At 42.1% G+C, this 16,832-nt stretch overlaps 1 protein-coding gene across 1 annotated transcript; it reads left to right on the top strand.

Annotated features, from left to right (window-relative positions):
* The first annotated feature begins 7,162 nt into the window (after positions 1–7,162).
* neff1 (neuronal intermediate filament family member 1) lies at positions 7,163–16,261 on the top strand. The gene is made up of 4 exons (XM_058374725.1): positions 7,163–7,892; positions 10,332–10,649; positions 11,372–11,496; positions 12,033–16,261. Exons 1-4 carry the CDS (start codon positions 7,209–7,211, stop codon positions 12,865–12,867), a joined length of 1,962 nt encoding a protein of 653 aa, XP_058230708.1. The 5' UTR covers positions 7,163–7,208; the 3' UTR covers positions 12,868–16,261.
* Positions 16,262–16,832: the final 571 nt, after the last annotated feature.

Raw genomic sequence — 16,832 nt, 5'->3', positions numbered from 1 at the left:
AATCCAGGAAAAGCGCCTCCTAGTGGCAGTGTTGTGTTTTCCTGTAATAACATTGAGCATCAAGTGGATTACATTTCAGCAACAACAACACAAACACACACACACATGTTTAACACTGATGGATTATTAACAGAAGGGACTGAATGATGAGCTGTAAATAGATGCAGGTAGAAAGTGTGACATGGACATATGGCCAAACTCAAGCTGTCCATCAGATGGTGAACTCTGGGCTCCCCGCCTCCATCCCTCTCCGCCTGACAGGAAACAAGATGGAGGCTCCACCACAGGGCCATGGACGAGCAGATGGAGAGAGAGAGAGAGAGAGAGAGAGAGAGAGAGAGAGAGAAGAGGTGTGTGTGTGTGATGTGGCCTATATGGTGTAAACCACTCATGAAGAGAAATACAGACGCTCAGTGCTGATGATGTCATTACAGCTTTTAAACATAATGTGTTATTTTAACACAATGCTGATACACAGAGTTGAGAGGAACATAACTGAGTGCAGGCAGGTTGGAATGGGTGGAGAAAGATGTCAGGAGTTCTGTGTGATAGAAAAATATCAGCAAGAATCAAGGGGAAGGTGTACAGGACAATGGTGAGACCGGCCATGCTGTATGGTTTAGAGGCAGTGTCACTGAGGAAGAGACAGGAGTCAGAGCTGGAGGTAGCAGAGCTGAAGATGTTGAGGTTCTCTTTGGGAATGACACAGTTGGACAGGATTAGGAACGAGTACATCAGAGGGACGGCTCATGTTGGATGTTTGGGGGACAAAGTTAGGGAGGACAGATTAAGATGGTTTGGACATGTCCAGAGGAGGGAGAGTGAGGATATTGGTAGGAGAATGTTGGACATGGAGCTTCCAGGCAGGAGACAAAGAGGAAGGCCAAAGAGGAGGTATATGGATGTAATAAATGAGGATATGAAGCTAGTGGGTGTAAGTGTTGAGGATGCAGAAGACAGGGAGATGATTTGCTGTGGAGACCCCAAAAGCCGAAATAAGAAGAAAAAGCTGATAACACAGAGTCAGTGTTTGTTACAAACAAATTTTATTTAGCATGCAGGCTAACCTGACTAACATTACCTACATACGACAGTCTTTAATCTCCATGTTGCTAGATACCAGTAATATTAGCTAGATTGCTGATGTTAGCTAGCTAATCAGTAATAGCAACAACTAAACATTTAGCAGTTCTGTGATTAACAGCAGCCTTGTTACACAAACAAAAAATCTGTACATTTCTTTTAAGAAAAACAGTAATAAACATCAATAATATTAACATTAATATTGTTTAGTGTAGAACTTACATGCTAAATTCATTTTCAGGCTTTCATGTACTAGTTTGGTGTAACTGTTAGCCTTTAAAAGATGAGAATGTGATAATGTACAAAAGCATTACAGGTGATAAATCGTTAATAAATACACATCATTAGAATTAGCGGTTAGCTGGTAATCATGCTGGATCCACATCTCAGCTCCGCCCCAAACCGAGCGCTTAATAGCGTAACAGTGGATTAATAAAGAATTCACTCAGTGCAGGCTCAGTTTCTATTCTCAGCCTCACCTGTGTAAGAACGGCCAGGGTGAGGCCTCCAGGTGTGTGTGTGTGTGTGTGTGTGTGGGTGTGGGTGTGTGTGTGTGAGATAATAATAACTTTGACCTGGTTTAGTGGCCTTCCAGGACTGAAGTGTGGTTTTCTGAGTCACGGATATCCGCCCTCTTCTAGGAATCTGTGTGTGTGTGTGTGTTTATATGTTGATGAAAAGAATATTATTAGAGGCTTATGTGGATCAGTGTGTCGAAGGCAAAAAGACATGCCACAGAGGCCAAAGCACATCCCAGGCTGTGTGTGTGTGTGTGTATTACAAGTTTTAAACTATAGTACAATCGTCTATCTGTAGATCACCTACTTGCTTAGCTTAAGCTAGTCTTATTTGTCTCCATGCTAGTAATGTTAAAACGTATGAACGTTAAATAAAGTTCCACTCAGAAATTCTGTCTCATTAGCTTCTGATAGCCACCTAGCGCTATCAGGGAAGATTATGAGCATAAGGTATATTATAGCTTAAAAATGTTCTCATAATTTGGACATGATTAGCTGATGTTACCTTGCTGTCTAGCATTAATAATGAACATGATCATCAGCTGTGTTAATGTTAGCAGTGTGAATTCTTTCTGTTGATCAGTATGACTTAAAATCCTCTCAGTGAAGATCGTAAACATTTTCACTTAAAAAATCCTCTCCGATTCCAGGTGATTAGCCCCTGTTAGATAAGTGACTAGCATAACTGACAAATTGAGGTAAAATCCTCTCAGAAACTAGGTTTATTTGACTTACATTAGTGTTAGAACAAAAAAAATTAACATTTAGAAATGATTAATTATAAACAATCATAGATTTTTATATTGTTTAAGCTACATTAGCAGGTTTTAGCAGTGAAAGTCATGAATATATAAAAAAAATCTGTCAAATTCTAAGCTATCTAAGCTAACTAATTCCTAGATGATACAAAAATTCCTCTCAGAAATCAAGTCCATTTTATAAATAAATATCATTCATAAATATGTCATTAAGATCCTCTCTGAATTACTGTGCTATGCCTGCTAGCTGGCTAGGATGAGCTGTGAAGATTATAAACTTCAGTGTAGCTTGAAAATCCTCTTAAATTTGAGTATAGTTAGCTTGTGCATTAGTTTTCTTAGCTAACAGCACAGAAATTTGTTTTATTCCTTACTTATAAATATGACTTAAAATCCTCTCTGAAATCCTGTCAGGTTAACATTGTGTTAAAGAGCTGACTAGCATTAGCAGTGAGGATTGTAAACATTTATTTATGATGTAGAAATCCTTTCTGAAATCCTGTCAGGTTAGCTGGGGCTAGCAAACGAAAGCTAATCATAACAGAAAAGCGACTTTTATTACAGTTATCCGAGCTGAAAGACTTAATATAATAGAAAAAATATTATAATTTTATGACAGTTACATGGATTACAGAGTTTTCGTGAAGTCTAAATCTAAGCTAGACTTGAGGCTGACTGAAACCATGAAACCACCAGACAGCCTGCTAACTAGCCTTCCTGGAAAACTAGTTAGCAGGCTGTCTGGTGGTTTCATGGTTTCAGTCAGCCTTGATTTGGGCGATCCTGTTTTGTGAAGTCAGCGCCTCGCCTCGCCTCATCCAGTCCCACGTCACTTCTGTGGACTGTTCAGTTCTCCGTCATGTTTTTTTCCTGGAACTTCCTGTTTTTAAAACAACGCACAGGAATTGAACTGAGAGGGCTGATGCAAACTTTCATCATGTATAACAACTTTAATTAGCAGGAAATAAAGAGCTGCTGAAATGAAATCTCTCATAGAATATATATATATATATATATATATATATATATATATATATATATATATATATATATATACACTATATTGCCAAAAGTATTCACTCACCTGCCTTGACTCGCATATGAACTTAAGTGACATCCCATTCCTAATCCATAGGGTTCAATATGACGTCGGTCCACCCTTTGCAGCTATAACAGCTTCAACTCTTCTGGGAAGGCTGTCCACAAGGTTTAGGAGTGTGTTTATGGGAATTTTTGACCATTCTTCCAGAAGCGCGTTTGTGAGGTCACACACTGATGTTGGACGAGAAGGCCTGGCTCTCAGTCTCCGCTCTAATTCATCCCAAAGGTGTTCTATCGGGTTGAGGTCAGGACTCTGTGCAGGCCAGTCAAGTTCATCCACACCAGACTCTGTCATCCATGTCTTTATGGACCTTGCTTTGGTCACTGGTGCACAGTCATGTTGGAAGAGGAAGGGGCCAGCTCCAAACTGTTCCCACAAAGTTGGGAGCATGGAATTGTCCAAAATGTCTTGGTATGCTGAAGCATTCAGAGTTCCTTTCACTGGAACTAAGGGGCCAAGCCCAGCTCCTGAAAAACAACCCCACACCATAATCCCCCCTCCACCAAACTTTACACTTGGCACAATGCAGTCAGACAAGTACCGTTCTCCTGGCAACCGCCAAACCCAGACTCGTCCATCAGATTGCCAGATGGAGAAGCGTGATTCGTCACTCCAGAGAACGCGTCTCCACTGCTCTAGAGTCCAGTGGCGGCGTGCTTTACACCACTGCATCCGACGCTTTGCATTGCACTTGGTGATGTATGGCTTGGATGCAGCTGCTCGGCCATGGAAACCCATTCCATGAAGCTCTCTGTGCACTGTTCTTGAGCTAATCTGAAGGCCACATGAAGTTTGGAGGTCTGTAGCGATTGACTCTGCAGAAAGTTGGCGACCTCTTCGCACTATGCGCCTCAGCATCCGCTGACCCCGCTCCGTCAGTTTACGTGGCCTACCACTACGTGGCTGAGTTGCTGTCGTTCCCAAACACTTCCACGTTCTTATAATACAGCTGACAGTTGACTGTGGAATATTTAGGAGCGAGGAAATTTCACGACTGGATTTGTTGCACAGGTGGCATCCTATCACAGTTCCACGCTGGAATTCACTGAGCTCCTGAGAGCGACACATTCTTTCACAAATGTTTGTAAAAACAGTCTGCATGCCTAGGTGCTTGATTTTATACACCTGTGGCCATGGAAGTGATTGGAACACCTGATTCTGATATTCTGATTATTTGGATGGGTGAGCGAATACTTTTGGCAATATAGTGTATATATATATATATATATATATATATATATATATATATATATATATATATATATAATATATATATTTCTCTACATACAAATATAAGCAAAGTGTTGAAATATATTTTGTATAATTATCATCAATTCACATGTATACTCCTTTATACTAGACTCAATTAATAATTTGTGTGCGTTGGTATTTACACTCCTTCATGCGCCCCCTGGTGGTGATTGTGGAGGGGGGAAAAAACAAACAAAGATCTCGATATTTTGGTCACTGCTGCCCTCTAGTGGCTGATTCCTGCAAGTATTCCAGCTCAGGTACAGATTCAATTTCAGGATCTTTCTCAAACTAAAAATAAAACAAAGAAATTAAAGTTGAAACAAAAAGAAATGCAAAAAAAATAATGTGGTAAAAATTGAAGGTGTTGATTAGTTTTCTGTAGCAGCAGCAGCTTTATATTAACACCATATGGTCTTCTATTGTAACAGCTGGTTCACAGGGACGTGTGTGGTGAATGAGCCACATCTGTAAGGAGACGTTTATGTATCATCTGTGGAAGTAGTCTCCAGTGTCAGTGATTTGTTCTGTCTGTCTGTCTGTCTGTCTGTCTATCTATCTATCTATCTATCTATCCGTCCGTCCATCCGTCCGTCTATCTAGCTAGTTAGCTGTCTGTCTGCCTCTCTATATATCTAATTTCACTAATTTCCTTCTTCCTTATTTTCCTTAATTTTCCTTAATCTCCTTCTCTTTAATGCAGCTCCTGTGTTTCCGTTTCTTTCACTGCACCAAGATCAGATTTGTAAAAAATGTAAAAAAAAAAAAGAAAAAAAAAAGTTTCTACTGATTATATTTCACTTGTAAACTCTTTATAGAATTCAACACCTGGAATGCTTTGTCATGTTCCTCAAACCATTCCTGAACAGTGTTTGCTATCTCTATCTTTTCCCCAGATTAGTCTCTCTCTCTCACACACACACACTCAGTGTAAAAGTAACCATGATTCCTCAGACCAGACCTCCTTCTTCCACTGCTCCATCATGGTCCAGTTCTGATGTCCAGTGTAGGCACTTTGGTGGTGTTCAGGAGTCAGCATGGTCACTCTGACAGAGCTCTGTGTGGTCAGACTCCTTTCTGTCAGATCCAGCAGTCACTTTTTCAACAGTTTGTGCTCCAGCAGCTCTTCCGTGAGATTGGACCAGACAGACCAGCCTTAGCTTCTCACACACACACACAATCCTGTCACTGGATCACCAGGAGCTCTTTAGTAGGTTCTTCTAACCACTGCATACTGGGATATCACAAGACCTGCTGTTATGGAGACCCAGTCGTCTGGACAGCAGAGATAATCGACGTTATACACACTTTACATATTTAACATGAATCATTCGGTTCTATCAATGCGCTCATTCAGATATGTTATGGTTTCTATAGTAACAGCTCCTTCGCAGGTTTGTTAGGTGTTACACTCCACACACAAACAACAATAATAATAAACACCACAGACCCATCGCTGTCCTGTCCTCACAGACCAGTGTACCTAGGATACACTCCGGGTTTTTCCGCACAGACACACACACACACACACACACTCCTCAGTATGGCCTGATTCAGGTCTTTGAGCCGTCTCCTTCTCCCAGGCAAGGGCTGAAATGTCCTGTCTCAGGCGTTTATAAAAAGTGCTGACCAGGAGATGCAACAGCAATAGAGCCCCTACACACACACACACACACACACACACAGACACACACAGTGGCTGCTTGTTCTACTTCATTCTGATCATCTTTTTAATAATCATGACTAAAAACTTGATTCATGGAGCTGTAAATTTACTGCTCACTCTTATGGGTGTGTGTCTGTGTGTGTGTGTGTGTGTGTGTGTGTGACAAATACAGAGTTGAAGAGATGAAAACCTTGCCATCTCATTCCCTATTCAGCCACTGCGGCGGAGAGGTGCAGCCCGCACACACACACACACACACACACACACAATGAGACTGCAGCAGTGGATGACGTCTCCACCCTACATCAGTATAATAAACGTGTTATAACAAACGACAACACACACACACACACACATACACACATACACACACACAGACACACACTTCTATCTAAGAACCCTGAAGTGTTCTTCTGTTTGTCCTCCTGGGAGAACCGGGAAGTAAAGGTTCTATGTGGAACCTCACTGCGCAACATAGGCTTAATGTTTCCTCATCAGAATATTTCCTCTCTTTATCTCTCTCTCTCTTGTAAGAAAGAAAAAAGTTTCTTTCTTACATCCATCCTTTTTTCACTCACATTCTTTCTCTCTAGTATTCCTTTCTCATCATTTCTTTCTTATTTAAAATTCTCTCTCATCACTTCTTCTTCTCTCTCTATTATTATCTTTTCCCATCACCCTATTTCTCTCTCCCCCGCCCTTCTCTCTCTCTTTCTCTCTCTCTCCCTCTCTCTCTCTCTGTATATAAAGCACGCGCGCTCTAGCCTCTTCATTCTCTCTCTCTTCCTCGTTGTTTCTCTGCGTGTTTTTCTCCTCGCATCACCCGCATCATGAGTTACCATAGCGACGTCTACTCCACCAGCTCCTACCGGAAGTTCTTCGGGGACTCCTCTCGGGTGTCCGCTCCTCCGCTTCGGTCCTCGGCGGGTTACCGGGTGTATGGAGGCAGTGTCCGGAGCCGGGTGTCGCCCGGATTCGCCTCCTCGGCGCCGGACGCCGATCTCGCGCACATGGCTGCGTCGACCACCGAGCTGAAGATCGTGCGCACCAACGAGAAGGAGCAGCTGCAGGGCCTCAACGACCGCTTCGCCGCCTTCATCGAGCGCGTGCGCGAGCTCGAGCAGCAGAACCGCGCGCTCGAGGCCGAGGCCGAGTCTCTGCGCCGCAGCCTGGGCTCCGAGCCCGCGCGCCTGCGCGACCTCTACGAGCGCGAGCTGCGCGAGCTGCGAGAGCGCGCCGACCAGCTGGAGCGCGACCGGAGCCGCGCGCAGCTCGAGAACGCGCACCTCGGCGACGCGTTCGCACGCGTCCAAGAGAAACTGCGCGAGGAGAGCCGCCTGCGCGACGAGGCCGAGAGAGAGCTGCAGCGATGCCGCAAGGAGGCGGAGGACGGGGCGCTGCACCAGCTCGAGCTCCAGAAGAGGGTGGAGTCTCTGCTGCACGAGATCGACTTCGCGCGGAAAGTGCACGATGAAGAAGTGCGCGAGCTGCAAGCGTCACTACAAGCCTCCCAGGTGCTGATAATAAACCAAATAAAAAAAGATAAAGTAAATAAACTGAGTAATAACTTATTAATAGTGGAAAAACATGTGTAATTACTTAATAGTAACATGCTAACAGTAAATAATCTGAACTAGCAATAAATTGTTATAGTGAAAACCTAATCATTTTAATATTAATACCTTGTTAATACTAATATAGGTAATAAATAATAATAGTTTACTTTTAAAAATAATAATAATTACTAGTAATAATTAAAAAAAGTAGCACTGTAATACATGTTATATAACAACTGCAATTAAATAATATTAATGAACACCTAAAGATTTATTGTAAGATTGCAAGCAAGTGTTGATGCAAGAGTGAGGGTGGTGTTGATGGAGCAGAGGGTGGTATTGATGATGGAGCAGAGGGTGGTATTGATGATGGAGCAGAGGGTGGTGTTGATGATGGAGCAGAGGGTGGTGTTGATGATGGAGCAGAGGGTGGTATTAATGATGGAGCAGAGGGTGGTATTGATGATGGAGCAGAGGGTGGTGTTAATGATGGAGCAGAGGGTGGTATTGATGATGGAGCAGAGGGTGGTGTTGATGATGGAGCAGAGGGTGGTATTGATGATGGAGCAGAGAGTGGTGTTAATGATGGAGCAGAGGGTGGTATTAATGATGGAGCAGAGGGTGGTATTGATGATGGAGCAGAGGGTGGTGTTAATGATGGAGCAGAGGGTGGTGTTGATGATGGAGCAGAGGGTGGTATTGATGATGGAGCAGAGGGTGGTGTTAATGATGGAGCAGAGGGTGGTGTTGATGATGGAGCAGAGGGTGGTATTAATGATGGAGCAGAGGGTGGTGTTGATGATGGAGCAGAGGGTGGTGTTAATGATGGAGCAGAGGGTGGTGTTAATGATGGAGCAGAGGGTGGTGTTGATGATGGAGCAGAGGGTGGTATTGATGATGGAGCAGAGGGTGGTATTGATGATGGAGCAGAGGGTGGTATTGAAGATGGAGCAGAGGGTGGTATTGATGATGGAGCAGAGGGTGGTATTGATGATGGAGCAGAGGGTGGTGTTGATGGAGCAGAGGGTGGTATTGATGATGGAGCAGAGGGTGGTATTGATGATGGAGCAGAGTGTGGTGTTAATGATGGAGCAGAGGGTGGTATTGATGATGGAGCAGAGGGTGGTATTGATGATGGAGCAGAGTGTGGTGTTAATGATGGAGCAGAGGGTGGTGTTAATGATGGAGCAGAGTGTGGTGTTGATGATGGAGCAGAGTGTGGTGTTAATGATGGAGCAGAGGGTGGTGTTAATGATGGAGCAGAGGGTGGTGTTGATGGAGCAGAGGGTGGTATTGATGATGGAGCAGAGTGTGGTATTGATGATGGAGCAGAGTGTGGTGTTAATGATGGAGCAGAGGGTGGTGTTAATGATGGAGCAGAGGGTGGTGTTGATGGAGCAGAGGGTGGTGTTAATGATGGAGCAGAGTGTGGTGTTAATGATGGAGCAGAGTGTGGTGTTAATGATGGAGCAGAGGGTGGTGTTAATGATGGAGCAGACTGAGGTGTTAATTCAGCAGTCATTGATTGGATGCTGCAGATTTTGCTGTGTGTGTTGAAGCTCATTGGCTGCATCGTGTCTGTGGCGTGATCCTGAATCAGCAGTCTGTAGCACACACCCTGGTGAACATCTCACCTCTCAGCACCATCACTGCAGCTCATGTCCACTGCAGAACTACACACACACACACACACACACACACACACACACACACACTGGACAGCAACTAACTACTGAAATCACCTCTAGTGTCGGCTTAGCATCCACAATTTGTTAATTGCTAATATTGTCATTATTAATTAGCTAGATTAGCATACAGATTCCCAGCTTCTGTGGCTAGGTGTCTTTCTTTTCATTCTCTCTTAGTTAATTTGCATCTGGATTGGCAATGCATCATTATTAACTGGACAGTTTCTTTATGTAGAATCAGGGTTTTTCTAATTAGCATGTTATAACAATCTACATCTCTTCCTGAGGGATAATGTGTTTGTTTATTAAGTGAATTGTGAATTTTGTTTAAATGTCACATCCCATCCATATTAGTAACTAAAACAGGTGAAAGTTTTTAACTCATAAAGAAATGATTAATGAGGAAAGCTGCAGTGTGTGAGATTTAAAATGTTTTTGAACATTTTCTCATTATTGCAGTATTACAACACACTGGCTCATTTAAAGCTTCCGTTTAAATTTTTCTGGCCTGGAATTTAGCTCCGCCCACACAAACAAATCAGCAGCGCTGTCTGTTTTGTGTTAAGGTCAATACAATGACGCATGTAGTTTTAACCGAGTGGGCGGAGCTCATTTGGGTGGCGATGAAGAGGAGGAAGTGTTAGCAGCAGAGGGCGCTAAATATTACTCACCACTCCTTTAAACACAGCATTTTATTTTTTTATTTTAGGTGTCCGTGGAGATGGATTTGAGTAAACCGGATCTCACAGTGGCCCTGAAGGACATCCGGTCGCAGTACGAGATTCTGTCCTCGCGGAACCAGCAGCAGGCAGAGGACTGGTACCGCTCCAAGTTCGCCAACGTGACCGAGGTGACTGCACGCGACAGCGACGCCATCAAACTGACCAGAGACGAGCTGAGCGCATGCCGGCGCCAGGTTCAGGCACGTGCACTGGAGATTGAAGCGCTACGCAATCACAACGAGGCACTCGAGCGGCAGCTGGCTGAGATGGAGGATCGCCACAGCACTGAGATCGGAGAGCTGCAGGTCAGAGCCAGAAAAAAAAAAAAAACTATTTAGTGAAATAAAATTTTAACTACAACTAGAGTATCATTATTAATATTTTGTACAAAACAGCTCTTATATACTATTTAATCTATTATATTAATTTGACATAATTAATTAAACATATATGTATTTTGTACTATTACATCAAGTATAAGAGTTTGAATTAATAAAAAATTTGACATTTTAAAATATTAAATTGAGAAAAATGTACAAAAACATTTTCTCCATTTATCCAATAAATAAATAAATAAATAAATAAATAAGCACCACATATCTTAACATATCTTGAGTAAAATATATTAAAATATATTTTTTAAAAACATATTAGAATACTTAATATGTTAAAAGGGAATGGGAATTATTATTTATTTAAATGTTTTTTTTTATTAAAATACACACAATTTTGTTTGCTTGAGAGTGAAATCAACAAGAGTAAAAAATTATAATATCTTATGTTTGTACATATGAATAAATAAATAAATAAATAAATTAATTAATTAATTAATAAAGATAAAAGAATGAATAAAGATAGCTTACAATATGTGAATTAATATGTTCTATTTTATTGTTATTATTATTATTATTATTGTTATTATTATTATTATTATTATTATTGTTATTATTATTATTATTATTATTATTATTATTATTATTATTATTATTAAGAATGGTCTGAGCTGTAACATGTGTGACCTGGACAGGAGACGATCGCTCAGCTAGATGACGCTCTGCACAGCACTAAAAGTGAAATGTCCCGTCACCTGCGCGAGTATCAGGACCTGCTGAATGTCAAGATGGCTCTGGACATCGAGATCGCCGCCTACAGGTGACACACGCACCTTAGTTTACGTCATACACCGTCGTTCCTTAATAGTTTCTCTGTATAATAGAATTAACAGTCTGTTGCTAGCTGGCTAAATTTTAGTTAGTTGTTGCCTAGCAACAGTGTTGTTGTATCTTTTCTTAAACTGTAGCATCAACACATGGTTTCTATTTTGACATTATGACATGTCATTTTAATATTATATAACAAAATATAAACATTTAGCAAGCTCATGCTAGTGTAGGATATGCTACCACCCATATATATATGCTAAATACCCTTATACAAGCTACCCTTATGCTAGCTACCCTTACATATTCTAGCTACTGTTATGCTTGCCTGGAGCTGAAGTATGACAGCTAAGAGCACTAGAAATTAAAATGTATTAAACATGGCTATCTTGCTAGCATAACCTCAATCAGGTGGCATCAGAATCACTGACAAGTGATTAGCTACAAAGTGTGATGATGGTTAAATTAAATCCCATGGCAACCAAATGCAGCATCTGACTCCAAACATGTGGCTTTGTGTCCTTACAGGAAGTTGCTGGAGGGAGAAGAGTGCCGTCTGGGCAATGTGGGCGTGACCTCGATCCAGCCCGCCTACACTACCGTTTCCTATACGGCAGCTCGCACATACACCCTGGGTGCCTACAGGAGGGGCATAGCCAAACCTGAGAGTGAGGAGGAAGAGGACAAGAAGGAAGAGGAGGAAGGAGAAGTGGAAGAAGAAGGAGGAGAGGGAGGAGAGGAAAAAGAAGCAGCTGAAGAAGAAGGAGAAGAAGAGGGAGGAGAAGAAGAAGCAGCTGAAGAAGAAGGAGATGAAGAGGGAGGAGAAGAAGAAGCAGCTGAAGAAGAAGGAGATGAAGAGGGAGGAGAAGAAGAAGCAGCTGAAGCGAAAGTAGGAGAGGAAGAGGAAGAAGAAAAGGAAGAGAAGGAGGAAGAGAAGGAGGAGGAGGGAGGAGAGGATGAAGAAGAAGGAGGAGATGAAGGAGAGGAGGCAGATCAAGAAGACCAGGGTAAGGAAGAGGAGGTGGTGAAGGAAAAGAAGGAGGAGAAGGAAGAGAAGAAAGAGAAGAAGGAGCCAGAAGAAGAGAAGAAGGATAAGGAGATGGAGAAAGAAAAAGAGAAGAAGAGTGAAGACAAAGGGGAGGCTAAGGCCGAGAGCAAACCTGAGAGCAAACCCGAGGGCAAACCCGAGGGCAAGGCTGAGAGCAAACCCGAGAGCAAACCCGAGGGCAAGGCTGAGAGCAAACCCGAGAGCAAACCCGAGGGCAAGGCTGAGAGCAAACCCGAGAGCAAACCCGAGGGCAAGACCGAGGGCAAGACCGAGGGCAAGACTGAGAAAACCGAAAGTAATAAAGGAGACAAGTAAACACGCCCTCTCCAGCCGTCCACACACACACACGCACACAGATCCGGACTCTAATCTTATTTTCACATCTTAATCGATACTCCATCTTCATCTTCATCACCCATTTACGAAACCGTCTCCATGGTGACCACACACATCTCCACAGTAACTGCACATGCTTCATGCACTGACCACTGAATGTTCAGTCAGAGCCTTAACGTAGTAAGAGTTAGTGATGACCAGTGCTGAGTAAAACACGGACACACCCTCTATCAGATGCCCCCTGAGGTGGGGTCAGGACGTTCTCCCACTAAACTTTATGCGTGAGTAGAAATGACTACATCACTGTGCTGTAGATACCCGAGTCGCTATAGTTACAGTATTCGCATTCCTCTACGAGCTTCAGGAGGAACGTTCCTTTAAACTGAATCACAGAGTGACAAAAACACGACCGCTCGATATCACATTGCGACAAAATATCTGTGCTAGCTGATAATCTGAAGTAAAATGTCACAGAAAAATTCGCTAAGTCAACGTTTGTGATTACGTAGCAGCCCAAAATCAGCTAAATTTACAGATGTCAAACAAATTTGTCTTCCAACTTTCCTCACGCAAATAACGCTAGCTAACTTAATGATGTCACAGAGAAATCATGAGGTAATTTCTAACTAGCTAAACGAGGAACCTAGCTAGAAGTAACATGAATAATTCTTTATCAGCCCAAAATGCGTTAACTTGAGGTTAGCTGTATGTATAATATAAAAGCAAAAAATACTAATTTATCTTATTTTACTCCAAAATATTTCCCCTTCAAATAGCGTTTATTTTTTAACGTAACATTAATAATGACATAGCATCCCAACATGAGGTAACTTAATGTTATCGGTAAGAATAATAATGTAAGAATTTATTCTAATTTTTAAAAATTCCCCCTCAGATAACAGGAGCTAGCATATGTTTTCCTCAGTCAAACTACACGTTAAGAATGTAATATTTAATAAATACAGTAATATATTGTTGAAAGATTTTAGGAATTGGACGTAGCATGATTGTTTCTCTTCAGGTGCTTTTAGATTTAAATGGTTTAGTGATTCGGTCACAGGAGCTTAGCTGAGGTAAAGAAAGAGTTTTTAAAGAATCTATTGAATTTTTTCCAAGACGTGTTCGCCGATTTCTAATTTTCAGCTACAGTTTTTGAGGCTGTGGGCGTGGCCTAAACTGTCACCATAACTAGGTATGAAACTAAACCAAATTACACTAAGCCTAGTTTTCTAAGATGGCTGCCTTTAGAACATTCTAGCGTTCAACTACATGCTGTTCGTTACTTTATTCTTGTTGTTCCCTGAAATCTAAAATAAAAAGCTGATCAACTAAACTTAAAATAAATAGACTAGAAATTAGACTTATTTTTTCTTGCCAAATTACTCCAGTTGAAGCTTTAGCGGAGAACGACGTGACGTATCTTCACCCTCACTCTCATCTGCCATGTATTTCACCACAAACACTGACTCTATAGTGGAACTGTTTCGAGGGCTTTTGGTGCGCAGATCCGATTCGCTTGTATTTTAGCATCTTTGTCAAATCATGAATGAAAGAATGTAAAGATTTTAAAGTGTTTGCTGCTATTTACTGTCCAATTTCATTTTTATCATGTATATTTATTTTTTGGGGGGAAAATCCCGCCTCCTGTTGACTTCACGCGTATCAGCTATTCGGGAACAAACTACCACCAATATAAAATGTTAGATCGTCGTCACTCAAACACAAACACGAGGACATTTTTCTGGTAAAAGCCACATTTAAAAATAAGCTGCTGGAAGTTTGTTGTGGCTCGGGGGTGTTTTTGAGACAGTGTGTGGTTTTGACAGAAGGAAACTCTCTGTACGTGACAGACACACAGAGAGACTGTCTCCAGGATACAGCCAATAGATAAGGACTATTACCTCACTGTGTAAACACACACACACACAGCTGACTAACACTCATAACACATCATTGTTACTGACAAAAAACACTTACAAACACTTAGTCACAGAAGACACTTAGGAGGTGTGGTTTTTATTACTGGTGGTGCTATGGAAGGAACTGTGGCCTCTACACCTGTCAGTGTCAGTTTTTGTCTGTCAGTCACACTAAAAGGGGAGTGTCCCTTTTCTCAGTGATTTCAGTGAAGGAGGCATGAGCTTTGTCCCAGTCACAGTAAAGGAGGTGTGGCCTAAGTTCATGTCCGTTCCAGTAAAGGAGGTGCGGCCTAAGTTAATGTCAGTCTCAGTAAAAGGACGTGGCCTTTGTTCTTGTCAGTCACAGTAAAAGAGGCGTGGTCTTTGTTCTTGTCAGTCCCAGTAAAGGAGGTGTGGCTTTTCTTCCCGTCAGTTACAGTAAAAGAGGTGTGGCTTTTGTTCTTGTCAGTCACCATATAGGAGGCGTGGCTTTTGTGTCATGTCAATCACAGTAAATGAGGTGTGGCTTTTGTTCCTGTTAGTCCCAGTAAATGAGGTGTGGCTTTTCCTCCTGTCAGTTACAGTAAAGGAGGCGTGGCCTTTTTTCCTGTCATTTACAGTAAAGGAGGTGTGGCCTTTTTTCCTGTCAGTCACAGTAAAGGAGGTGTGGCCTTTGTTCTTTTCAGTCCCTGTCATGGTCTTTGTTTTTGTAACTCACAGTAAAGGAGGTGTGGCCTAAGTTGATGTCAGTTACATTAAAGGAGCCATGGTCTTTGTTCTTGTCAGTCATAGTAAAGGAGGTGTGGCCTTTTTTCCTGTCAGTTACAGTAAAGGAGGCGTGGCCTTTTTTCCTGTCAGTCACAGTAAAGGAGGTGTGGTCTTTGTTCTTTTCAGTCCCTGTAAGAGTCATGGTCTTTGTTTTTGTCACTCACAGTAAAGGAGGTGTGGCCTAAGTTGATGTCAGTTACATTAAAGGAGCCGTGGTCTTTGTTCTTGTCAGTCACATTAAACAAGGCGTGGCCTTTCTGCCTGTCAGTCACAGTAAAGGGGGTGTGGCTTGTCTTCCTGTCAGTTACAGTAAAGGAGGTGTGGCTTTTGTTCTTTTCATTCCCGGTAAAGGAGGTGTGGCTTTTGTTCTTGTCAGTCACATTTCTTCCTTTCTTCCTGTCAATCCCAGTAAAAGAGGTTTGTCCTTTGTTCCTTTCAGTCACAGTAAAGGAGGAGTGGCCTTTCTTCTTGTCAGTCACAGTGGAGGAGAGGAGTTGTGGCCTTTGACACTTTTCCAGACAAAATCAAACAGTTTGCACAAATCGCTTGAGGTGGCACTAAAGCATCGATACACAGCGTGTCACATTCCATCTGCTGTAAATGTTCAAGTCAACAGGAGGTTCTGTTTATCTGCATGGTCTAACTTTAGAGCTTGCTGTACGAAAACCAAACGGAGAGGTTTTGCTTGCTGTGTGTGTGTGTGTGTGTGTGAATAAAGATATAAAGTGCGCACTGGAATTGCCTTATTGCTGAATGGAATGCGTTTCCACTTTCACACTGTACCTGAAGAGCTGTTAGTCTTCCACTGAGAGAGAAAGAGCTGCTCGTTTCTCACAAAGCCAAATAAAGCTGTTTATCAACCAATTGCCTTCTGTCTGTCTGATGATTTCATACCTGCAGTAAATGTGTGTGTGTAGTTTCACACCAAAACATGACGAAAAACATTTCCTAAAAGAGATTGATAGAATTTCTAGAATATATACTTCAACTGTACACATTCAGCAGATGTTTCGTTTTGCTAAGTCACTGCTGTACACTTTCACAAGCCATAAAGTGTATGTGTGTGTGTGTGTGTGTGTGTGTGTGTGTGTGTGTGTGTGTGTGTGTGTGCGCATGAGCATGTGTGTTAATGAGGAAACCTGATTACTGGCCATTATCATGAACATTAACTTGCGGATGCTGCGTCATGTTCCAGCTCAGAGACATTATTGCACAGTGTCTCTGGTCAGAATTTGTGTGATTCATCCGGATCAATCACTGAAAGGACAAAATGTTTGT

Source organism: Hemibagrus wyckioides, linkage group LG22 (assembly GCF_019097595.1).
Source record: "Hemibagrus wyckioides isolate EC202008001 linkage group LG22, SWU_Hwy_1.0, whole genome shotgun sequence".
In the NCBI taxonomy this organism is placed as follows: domain Eukaryota; kingdom Metazoa; phylum Chordata; class Actinopteri; order Siluriformes; family Bagridae; genus Hemibagrus; species Hemibagrus wyckioides.
Note: the sequence above shows the minus strand (reverse complement) of the source record. Positions and strands in the feature narration are given on the sequence as shown.

Bases quoted from the DNA above. Each gene is read 5' to 3' on its own strand.
- neff1 (XM_058374725.1), top strand. From the start codon at position 7,209: ATGAGTTACCATAGCGACGTCTACTCCACCAGCTCCTACCGGAAGTTC. The intron at 10,650-11,371 runs GTCAGAGCCAGA...TGACCTGGACAG, and splicing joins CTGAGATCGGAGAGCTGCAG to GAGACGATCGCTCAGCTAGA. The intron at 11,497-12,032 runs GTGACACACGCA...GTGTCCTTACAG, and splicing joins ATCGAGATCGCCGCCTACAG to GAAGTTGCTGGAGGGAGAAG.